This window comes from Cyprinus carpio, chromosome A23, assembly GCF_018340385.1.
Source record: "Cyprinus carpio isolate SPL01 chromosome A23, ASM1834038v1, whole genome shotgun sequence".
NCBI lineage: Eukaryota > Metazoa > Chordata > Actinopteri > Cypriniformes > Cyprinidae > Cyprinus > Cyprinus carpio.
In genome coordinates this window covers 20269255-20280949 of record NC_056594.1, presented here as the reverse complement: position 1 = coordinate 20280949, position 11695 = coordinate 20269255, and the positions used below count along the sequence as shown (strand labels likewise).

Genomic DNA, 11695 nt, shown 5'->3' with positions numbered 1-11695 from the left:
GTAATGTGATTTGGCGTTACCATTTGGACAGCAGTGTTTCTACGCAGCACAACTTTGATAAGAGAAGGAGCAACACCAGTGGTGTTCCCAAATCGGCCAGTAAGGGAGGTTACCTAAGTGATGGAGACTCACCCGAACTTGTAGCCAAGTCAGGAAAACACGGAAACTCTGAAAGAAAGAACGGTAAAGCCCATGACAGGGATCCCAATGGGAATTGCGGAAGTCCAAAGCTACCTGGTACGGAGCTGGATATCGATGCCTTCCGTTCGTACAGTTTCTCTGAGCAGCCAAAGTCCCTAACGTACATCTCTGGACTAATGAGTCTGCACTTCTATGGAGCAGAAGACCTGAAGCCACCGCGGCTTGATTCTCGTGACATCTACTGCGCCATCCAGGTGGACTCTGTCAACAAAGCTCGTACAGCCTTGCTGACCTGTCGGACAGCCTTCCTGGATATGGACCACACCTTCAACATTGAGCTGGAGAACGCTCAGCACCTCAAACTTGTCGTCTTCAGTTGGGAGTCAATGCCGCGGAGGAATCGAGTGTGCTGCCATGGAACTGTGGTTCTCCCAACCCTGTTTCGTGTGAGTAAGACGCACCAGCTTGCGGTCCGCCTGGAACCACGTGGAATGATCTACGTGAAGTTGAGCCTCATGGAGCAGAGGAAGACCTTTCTTGATGGCACAGAAGGGGATCATGAAATGCAGGTGTTTGGCCTAGAGGCTTGGCGCGTGGTGGAACGGGAAGCTTCAGGATTAATGGTTCCACTGCTCATCGAGAAATGCATCTCTGAGATCGAGAGGCGGGGTTGTCAGGTGAGTAAGTGAAAGCAGATCTTTAGGGTCCTTTAACCCTGTATGCAGTTCCAAACCAATTATCCAATTTAAAGGTGAAGTGTGTGTAATTATTTTGCTGATAAAGTACTTCACAAGTACTTTCTATTCATATTTAATCTGCAACTAGAAGTAAGCCATTGGTATGTTGACTTTTAAAAGAACGTCACACTGTGGCACCTTCAAAAGTGTTCTAGTAGAGTTTGAGAAGTTGACTTCCTGAAAAGTGTCACACTGTGGCACCTTCAAAAGAGGCCTAGTAGAGTTTGGGACATTGACTCTCTGGAGACGGTCACACTGTGGTACCTTCAGAAGAGACCTAGTAGAGATTGAGATGTTTGACTTTCTGAAGAGTGTCACACTGTGGCACCTTCAAAAGAGGCCTAGTAGAGTTTGGGACATTGACTCTCTGGAGACGGTCACACTGTGGTACCTTCAGAAGAGACCTAGTAGAGATTGAGATGTTGACTTTCTGGAGACGGTCACACTGTGGTACCTTCAAAAGAGGCCTAGTAGAGTTTGAGATGTTGACTTTCTGAAGAGTGTCACACTGTGGTACCTTCAAAAGAGTCCTAGTAGAGTTTGGACATTGACTCTCTGGAGACGGTCACACTGTGGTACCTTCAAAAGAGTCCTAGTAGAGTTTGAGATGTTGACTTTCTGAAGAGTGTCACACTGTGGCACCTTCAAAAGAGGCCTAGTAGAGTTTGGGACATTGACTCTCTGGAGACGGTCACACTGGTAGAGTTTGGCATGGGACTACCAAAGTTTGAGAAGTTGACATTCTGAAAAGTGTCACACTGTGGCACCTTCAAAAGAGGCCTAGTAGAGTTTGAGATGTTGACATTCTGAAAAGTGTCACACTGTGGCACCTTCAAAAGTGTTCTAGTAGAGTTTGAGACATTGACTCTCTGGAGACGGTCACACTGTGGTACCTTCAGAAGAGACCTAGTAGAGTTTGGCATGGGACTACCAATGATGGGTCAGAAAGAGCAGTAGGAATGTTTGGGAAACTTGCTTGTTTTTTTGCAGTTGTAATTGGTCCCTCATTGTTGCCCAGAAATTATGTATTTTGCCTTCAAATGTATCTCCATGGCTATGTTAAGACTGCAGGCCCAAAAGTGCCCCAAATACAATTAATACTAATATACGAGCAGTGTGAACAGCACAAACCACGTGGAATCTGAGATTTACAATTCTGGTTTGGGTCACTTCCATATGTCATCCTAAGTCCAATGTTTTACAGTGCGACCTCAGTCTGAACAGTCATATCAGAGTTCATGCTGCTTTTTACGTCACTCTGGATGAGGGGACTCATTCCAAAGATTTTACATACCAGAAGTTCTTTGGTCACTTGGTTAATATGGAAGACAGCTGCGAAGGTAGTCAGTGCAGGGACAGTGAGGTATGCCTAAGTATTATGGTGACAGCTCTCTCCAAGCAAAACTAGAGGGAAAACTGTACAAGACTTGCTTTGCTCTATTTCCCCTTATCCTCATCTGGCTTTCATGGCACATCACCTTATAAATAAATGTGTAAACACTGACTTCAGTGGCCCCCATGTTTACTTCAGTATGACATTCTGCTGCACGCCACCTTTTTTGTTCTTTTGCACACTTTTCAGGACCACTACCAGTTTACACTTGAATCTGATATTGGCCACATTTACAAAATAATGTGAACAGCCGGAAAACTGAGCACTAAGGCTTGGAATGTGATTGTAGCCCATGAGCCTCTTCTGTCATTTGTTAGGCTTCGGTTAAAGTGAGCTTGCCAACCGTTCTAGTCCTTGTCCATGAACATTACACACTCACACAAACAAGCTTAGCAAGGCCTCTCGGTGGATTGTGTGCACAGGCTTATTGCCAAAGTCCTGGCCATTCATCTCTGTTATAAACACACACACATGATCTGTCTCTGTTACAGTGTCACCCAGAGTTTAATGCTGTTCTCGTCCATTCATCCCACCAAGTGTGTCTGTCGTCAACCCACAAAACAACTCCAACTGCTGTTCTCAGATCAGATTTACCCCTGCAGCTCAATACTCACACATGGAAAATTTGATTCTAGATCAGCTGAGAGAGACTTTCAGCCCCTGTTGGTGTAAAAATTCTTGTAGGTCCTTTGGGAAGGCTTTTGGGAAGTTCTGCTGGGATCATGAGGGCGTTTTTCTCAATCTGTCTTAGGCTGTTTTTACCTCAGCTGACCCCTTTGTGGAGCATTGTCAGCCTCTGAATGCTAAATCTGCAGCTAAAGCCCATATATCTGATTTTTATATCCACATATTAAATTTAGCATGGTTTTACTTGTTCTTGTGCTACTCCCAATTTGCACTGCTGTGCAGTCATCACTTTTTTGAGATGATGCAACCTAGCAAGGTCGTGTGACAACAGTGTAACATACTTCAAATGTTTGTTGCACACTGTATAGTGTTTCACATACTATTTTAAGTTAGTATGCATTAAAAACTATGCAGTTTTCCATATTTAAGAGTTGTTTGCCTCTGAACAACTACATTGATAGCCAAACCCAACAAGATGGTTCAAGGATTCATGCAATGTAGTGAGGTCATGTAACAAGTGCAGCATACTGACTATTGCATCATTTTTAAGCGTTTTTCCTAGTTTTTTTATTTAATTTATGCATGCATTTGTTTATGCCTTTATGCAATTACTGTATATATATATGTATGCATTTATGTATTTATTCATGCATTATACATTTATGCATTTATGCATTTGTGTGTTTTTTAATTTATTGAAGTGCAGCATACAAGTTTAAACCGATGATTATTGCATACTAAATACTGTTGAATACTATTTTCCTATTTTTTTATCTATTTATTCATGCATTTATTTATGCATTTGTTTGTGCATTTGTGTATTGATGCATTTATTTATGCATAAATAGTGACAAGTGCATACTCTTTCAATAATGATGATTATTGAATACTTCATACTACTGGATACACTACCTGCTGTGCACAAACTACTGACATTTTTCAGAAGCTCTAGTCTGTTCTATTCCTGGTACCAGAGATGCACAAATGTGCAATTAATGCATTTATTTCCAAGATGATAATTAGATGTTTATTGCCAATGTAAATATGCTTGGTCAAGTGACAGCAACATAGTTTAAGTGTTTAGTTTAATAGTCTAAACTGTTTAAGACAGTAATTATGGACTGTATACTGCAGTATGTACTGTGGAATTTGCAGAAGCCCAGCCTAGCCTACATTGTTCTGTATTCAGTTCAACAAATTTGTTCTTGAATTAACTGAACTTGGTTTAATATCAGAGCTTACCTGCTCACTTTGTAGAGGTTCTTTACTAAAGCCTAATCTCAGTATAGTCTGTCTTAAGAAAGACGCACAACAAATGCACAGGTCACGTATGCTAAAGGAATGTTTCTTGTGAACTATGGCCACGGGAAAACCACCAACCTGTGCGGGTAAATGATTAGCCGTGTGCCGTGAGCCGTGAGGGTTTTTTCACAGCCCTTCCTGCCTATTTAAAGCAGTATTCTCTTTTCCATACAACAAAATTGCAATTTATATTTTCAAGATCACACAATGAATTTTTGGGTGAACTATTCTTTTGAATTCATAACTTTAAAATATACTTTCTGTGCTTCAGAGGTTTGAGTTATGAGGTTAATTTCGAACTGTTATTTTTATGAATTAGCCTGTGACCTCTAAAGTTTGACCTACTAAAGAGCAGCTCCGGAAACCAAGCGTTGAGTCCATGTTTAGACAGTTGGCTTGTGCCCAAATGAAAAAATCCTCTTTGGGTTAAATGCATGTCACGTTAGCGGTAGCGTGGAATCTGTGGTCACATGCACAGCTACAGGCGAAGCTAAAATTGAAGGCCAACCCAGAACCAGGATGTGTCCTTTACTAGGGGAAGAAAAGGGGAAGGTTTTAGTGGATTCAGGAAACTCTTCAGCTGTTTTTAACAAGACTGTGGTCAAGTTATTATTTCCTCTGAGTGACAAATTTAGAGTTACACACACACACACCCATCACTGGTCTGAAATCAAGGTGCTATTTCACATTGTAGGGAATTTATTCTGTTTATTGTAGCTTGTGCTTCTAATTCATTGCAGAATGTGCAAGGCTGTGTTTGGATTGAAAATGCTAGCTTACTACCTACTAAATTGTGTGCAATATATACTGTATATTAAATACATACATAATTTATATTTAGTTAGTTAATATTTATTTTTGTATTTATTCACGCTTTTATTTATGCCTTTCTTTATTTATCTATCTGTTCATTTGTTTATATGTTTATGCATTTATTTATGAATTTTTGCATTTATTTTTGTATTTATGCATTTATTTGTGCATTAGCTTATTTGTGCTTTTATGCATTTATTTGTGCATTTGTTTATGTATTTATGCATTTGTTTATTTATGCGTTATGCACTGTAATTGCATTATGATTATTTAATTGAAAAATATTATGCGGTATGCATAGTGTAGTATGCATTAGGCAGTTGCGATGAGTGCTGACTCTGATTGGCTGATACATAGCTGGAGAGAGAAAACCGTTTGATGTCTTTCATTTATCTTTAACCAGGGTTAATAATAAAATAAATATTTTAAGAATTAATGTAGTAAATAATTTAATTATTAATTTATGAGAATCATATTACTATTATATTATTATTATTATTACTTTAACCTTTTAATTAGTTTACAATTTTAGTATTATTCTATTATTATATTTTAATAAAAAATAAGCAACATACAGATAAAATGTGTGCTGAGATTTCTCAATAATACTCGCAAATTAATAATTAAATTAAAATAATTATTAAATCAAATATTATTATCATTGTTATTATTATATCATTATTTAAATTTTAATTTATTTATGTTTTGTTATTATCTTAATTTAATTTACTAATTAATTTAATTATTATTTTAATAGTAATATGCAACATACAGATACAAAAATGTCTCGAATAGTAATGCTATTCGCACATTAATAATTAATTAAATTAAAACAATTAAATCAAATATTATTATTGTTCATTATTGTCATATTTGTTATTTATAGAGTACCTTTCCTGCACTCTTTGTGTGTGTGCATGTGTATATATTTTTACTAACGTGGATACAAAACAGAGATGATTCCCCTTAATTTACTAAATTGGTGGTTTTAATTTCAGCATTGCATGATGGTTATAGCTGTGTGAGGGGCTTTCAGATTTTGACAGTCACTCCGTCGAGCGCTGTGTGTTTGATTGACAGGTGGTGGGTCTGTATCGTCTGTGCGGTTCGGCTGCGGTGAAGAAGGAGCTGCGGGAAGCGTTCGAGAGAGACAGTCACTCCGTCGAGCTCTCGGAAAACAACTACCCTGATGTTAACGTCATTACAGGTACTGAATGTGAACACATGCTACATCCACACACTTTACTGTGATTTCACACTGAACTAAAACCAGTTTACCTGAAGCCTAGTTTTGGAGTATTTAGATGAAATGTGAATGAACCTGTGTGTGTGTGTGTGTGTGTGTGTGTGTGTGTGTGTGTGTGTGTGTGTGTGTGTGTGTGTGTGTGTGTGTGTGTGTGTGTGTGTGTGTGTGTGTGTGTGTGTCATAATGCCTCTGTGAATGAGATTAACCAGAGGTCAACACAAAGCTTGCAAAATACACACAGTAACAAGGCCAGCAGCTTCTTTGTGTTCAGCTCTATGAGTGTCACAACAAACACACACGCACAGAAGGAACAGAGTGTAACATTTAGCGGGAAAACTGAGGTCAGTGTTGTAATGACTACAACATCTTTTTTGTGTGCTCTTTAATCAACAAAGAAACACAAAAAATATAAAAAAAGACAACAAAAAATACTACTACAAAAAAAAAATGCTGTTCTTGTGAACTTTCTATTCATCTGTGAATCCTGAAAAATAAAATGCAGCACAACTGTTTTCAACATTGATAATAATCAGAAATGTTTCTTGAGCATATTAGAATGATTTCTGAAGATCATGTGACACTGAAGACTGCAGTAATGATGCTGAAAAAACAGCTGTGCATCACAGAAATAAATTCTTTAACAGATATTCACAGCTGATAAAAATAATAAAAAAATACAAAAATATTACAATCAAATAAACAAAGCAAATGCAGACCAAAGATTTTGCTGCTGATGTTAAACATTGATGAAGTGCAGTTGTTCTCAAGTATTATGTAAATACATATTCATATTTATATTTAACATACACATCTGTACCTAAATCGTCTGTTCCAGATGTTTATCACATTATTATAATTCTTTTCTCTTAGTCTTATTTAAATGTTCTTTCTGTTCTCAGTGTCATGTTTGTGTAACCACAATCAAATTCTTGATGTTTGAAACTTGGCGACGAGATCTTCATCTGATTCTGAGTACTGGCTCTGATCTGTGTGTGTGTGTGTGTGTGTGTGTGTGTGTATGTGTGTGTGTGTGTGTGTGTCACCCTGAAAAGACAAGCAAAGTCATTAACAAGTGTGTGTCTTTGTGTGTGAACTCACACAGATGGTGTTTGACTCACTGCACACACACACACACACACACACACACACACACACACTGCACACCAGCCACACCCACACACGATCAAGTGTTGTGAAAATGTGAAAAAAAAGTGTTTAAAATGGCATCAGGTCATGACCTTGTTGTACAAACAGTACATAAAGACACAAAATTCAGAACAGATAACACACACACCCTTTTTAATACAAAAAAAAACGTACTCTTTAGTTGCTCTTTTTTTTTCTGTGTGTGTGAATATTGTCTGTTTTCTTTAGTTGCGTGTGACGTTCTGCTGTCACACACACTTCCTGTGTCAGAGGTCACGTCGGACTGAATTAGCGCTTCTATCTGCAGTCTGTTAATTGGCCTGTGAAAAACTCTCTGTCAGTAACTTACAAAAATACTGCAGCATCAGCACTGCCTTTTGGCTTTTTGCATTTATTCAATCAAAAATACAGTAAAAAATTCTGAAATATTATTCTAATGTAAAACAGCTGTTTTCTATGTGAATATCTGTTAAACTGTAATTTATTTCTGTGATGCGCAGCTGTATTTTCAGCATCATTACTCCAGTCTTCAGTGTCACATGATCTTCAGAAATCATTCTAATATGATGATTTACTGCTCAAGAAACATTTCTGACAAAAACAATTGTTCAACACAATATTTCTGCACAAAATTTTATTCAAAACTCTTATCAATATAATTTGATAAATAGAAATTTCAACAAAAAAGCATCAACATAAAATCAAAAATTCAAAATAGAAATCTTTTGTAACATTAGAAATGTCTTTACTGGCACTTTTGATCAGTTTAATGCATCCTTGCTGATTAGAAATATTAATTTTGTTTTCTCAGGCTCTGTTTTTATGTCTCTAGTTGCTCAGGTGTTTGCGCTCTCATTGTTCCAAATTCCGATTTCAGCGCTCCGGCGTACTGATCTCAGGCCTTCACTTGTCAGTTTGTTTAATCTCACTGAATCAGCGGATCTTAGACTGTACTTTCATATCATCTACAGGACTGCTGCCAGATATAAAGTGACAAATGACATTTCTATTAATGGAGAAGAGAGTTGAATTGACTTCCTGAAGAATAAAACACACTGTGACTCTTTCAAAACACTGATCTGTTCTGTTGAGCGGCCTGATGTAACGACTTCTGGCTCGACCAATGGTGTGCGTTTGGGGGCGGGACTATCTGCTTGCCTGACCAATAGCAGACTGACTCCACCTCACACCTCAGAATACATCTACAAGTTTATGATTCTATAACAGATGTTTGATCTTTTAGATGCTACATGCCCTCAAATATGATGATGCGTATGCGAGGCACCACTATCCTAAAATTTAAAAGGCATCTGTATAGTTTCTTGTATAAAGACCTAATATATATTGTGAAAAATTAATATTATAAATATGTCAGAATAATATTTTTAAAATATTTAGTTTGTTACATTTATTACATTAGAATATTTTTTCAATGCATTATAGTACTTTATTGTTAGATGTTGTTTATTTAATTACATTTATTATTTATTTTACTTTTTAATATATTTTAATTAATTTATTATAATATTATTTTACATGTATTTTTTTTTTTTCATTTATTCTTGTTTATTTACTAATTTCTTTACTTATTTTAAACTATTTTTTATTTTTAGTCTTATTTTAATTTATTTATTTTTACATTTTTGTCTATTAAAGTGCCCCATATGCCATTTTTAAGGTTCCTAATATTATAGCGGGAGGCTCCTACAACAGATTTACATGCATGCAAGGTCAAAAAAAACGTTCGTTTTCTCATAATTTACATTTAATTTCACCGCATTTCTCGGTGAATCATTAACGAATCGTTCAAAGCAAATCTATTTTTTTTTTAGAATTATTATCATTTATTTTTAGCATTATTTATTTGAAACTTATTCTTGTTTAACTTTACATTAATAATTTAGTAAATTACATTCATTTTACATGCTTTATATATTTTTTATATTTTACTTATTTGCTGATTTCTATACTTATTTCTACTCTTTATTTATATTTTATATTTTTCAATTTTTAATTTATTATTTTACATTTATTTTTCAAAAGCATTTTAATCTAATTTGTATTTATTTATTTAATTTAATTTAATCTATTTTTGTTTAATTCAAAATTATTTTTAGTATTTATTTTAAATGTATTACTTTATTTATATTTATTTTAAATTAATTTACTTTAATTTCATTCATTTATTTTTATATATATTACACAATTTTTCTCTAAATATTTCCACTGACCACTAGCTCTATAATAATAATTATAATCATTTTTATAGCCTCTTTCCAAAACCCAAGGTCACTTTACAAAGTTAGAAAAAGAAAAAAACACAAACAACAAATAGCAAAGACATACAGTACAGCAACCATCCTTAAGGAAGTACAGGATCACAGTAGCAGTGTGTTTGTCTCTCTGCAGGCGTGTTGAAGGACTATCTCCGTGAGCTTCCTCATCCTCTCATCACCAAGCCACTGTACGAGTCTGTTCTGGACGCGATGGCCAAGAGGCCGCTGCAGATGGGAAGCGGCGGCTGCGAGAACGTCCCGGCCGACTCGGATCACGCCGTCAGCTCACTGGAGATCCTGCCGGAGGTTGAGAAGGTACCGGAACGTTCTGGAGGGAAACCACCTCCTGTGCTGTTTCTGATCTCTCACACGTGTGTGTTTGTGCTCAGGCGACCCTGCGGAAGCTTCTGAAACACCATAACCTCATAGCGTCCCATCACGAGGTGAATAAGATGACCTGTCAGAACCTGGCGGTGTGTTTCGGGCCAGTTCTGCTCAGCCAGAGACAGGAGGCGTCCTGCCACGGGAACCGGGTCTTCATCGACTCCGAGGAGCTTGCCAGCGCTCTGCACTTCAAGAAACACATCGAGGTCCTTCATTACCTGCTCCAGCTCTGGCCAGGTGAGACACACACGTCCCATTTCACGTCGTTTCAAACCAGTGTTTCTTTCTCCTGTGAGACGCAGAAGGAGGAATGAGGCAGAAAGGTGTTGGGATTGTTTCATGATGCTTCTTCGCAAATTTGTAATGGGAATCATTTATAAATTGATTATGAATATAAAGAGAAGATTTAAGGTCACCCTGCCTTTTTTATTTTATTTTTTGGCCAAAATAAAGCTATGGTTTAACTATGCAAAGAAATTAAGACAGCATTGAATAATGTTGTTCTAAAACAACAATAACAATGATAATAATAATAATAATATGCTGTTGTTGTTGTTGTTCTTGTTGTCGTTGTTGTTTAAATGATATTTAATCTTTTTTTACAGTACAATAACTTATTTAATTTAGTTTAATTTGTATATATATATATATAAACAATAATTTATAATAATAAAATAATAATAACAACTCGTTGTTGTCGTGGTTATAATAGATAATATATTCTAATAATATATAGTAATATTATTATTATTATTATTATTATTATATTAATTTGTTTTATTTTAATAAGTCAATAATACATTATTAAATAAATACTATATAGTTTTTTTTACAGTAAACAGAATTATTGCTGTAATTATATATTCTTTATTAAATTAGTTTAATTCTTATAATTAAATTAAATAGAATTATTATATATTATTTGTTTTTAATTTAAAAAAAATTATTTTTAAAAATATGCTGACAATAATAATAACAATAAATTATTATTATTATTATTATTATTATTATTATTATTATTATTAAAAACAACAGTGTGAACAACAGAAAAATTGCTATTATATTTGTTTGATCATCATTCAGTCTTAGGTAGTGGTTCTAGTATCTACCTGTTTTTAAATTAATAATACACCAGACATTTTGCGCAACTCAGCGTCATACGGCTTTAAAAACAACATACGTGTGTCTGTTGTGTGTCTCGGGGTCCTCTCATAAAACACATCTCGGGCACTCCACCGGCCGTGATTTCAGACAGATTTCTGCCCCGCTGTGTTGCGTGACTTCCTCCAGCACGCAGGAACGGTACAGTAAACCTCAGTCTATAATTACGTGCATTCCTGTCTTAACCTTCAACTCCGGCCGACCCGCCCGCCTCACCCTCAGAACAATCGGCCCGTTTAGAGGGGCCTCTCGCTGCAATAGAGCCTCCGTCAGGCATGGAGAAAACATGAGGCCTGCGCTGGGACGGCCGTCTTTTTGTCTGCTTGTGTGTCAAACTTGTTTCAAACCTCATCATTCTCACAATATACACATAATAAAATTATTCATATTCAACATCTTCAATTTCTTTTATTATTTCCACTATAAAAAAAACATAAAAAGGTTTCTTCATGGCCAACATAGAAAATTG

At 36.1% G+C, this 11695-nt stretch overlaps 1 protein-coding gene across 1 annotated transcript in view; it reads left to right on the top strand.

Moving 5' to 3' along the window:
* Positions 1-11695, top strand: part of LOC109064964 (rho GTPase-activating protein SYDE2-like) — a 34966-nt gene that overhangs the window by 20026 nt on the left and 3245 nt on the right. Inside the window, exons 5-8 of the mRNA XM_042713734.1 lie at positions 1-818; positions 6094-6220; positions 9815-9996; positions 10071-10302. The exon at positions 1-818 is cut by the window's left edge and continues 318 nt beyond it. Coding sequence (XP_042569668.1) covers positions 1-818; positions 6094-6220; positions 9815-9996; positions 10071-10302 — 1359 coding nt within the window. The remainder of the gene's footprint in view (positions 819-6093; positions 6221-9814; positions 9997-10070; positions 10303-11695) is intronic.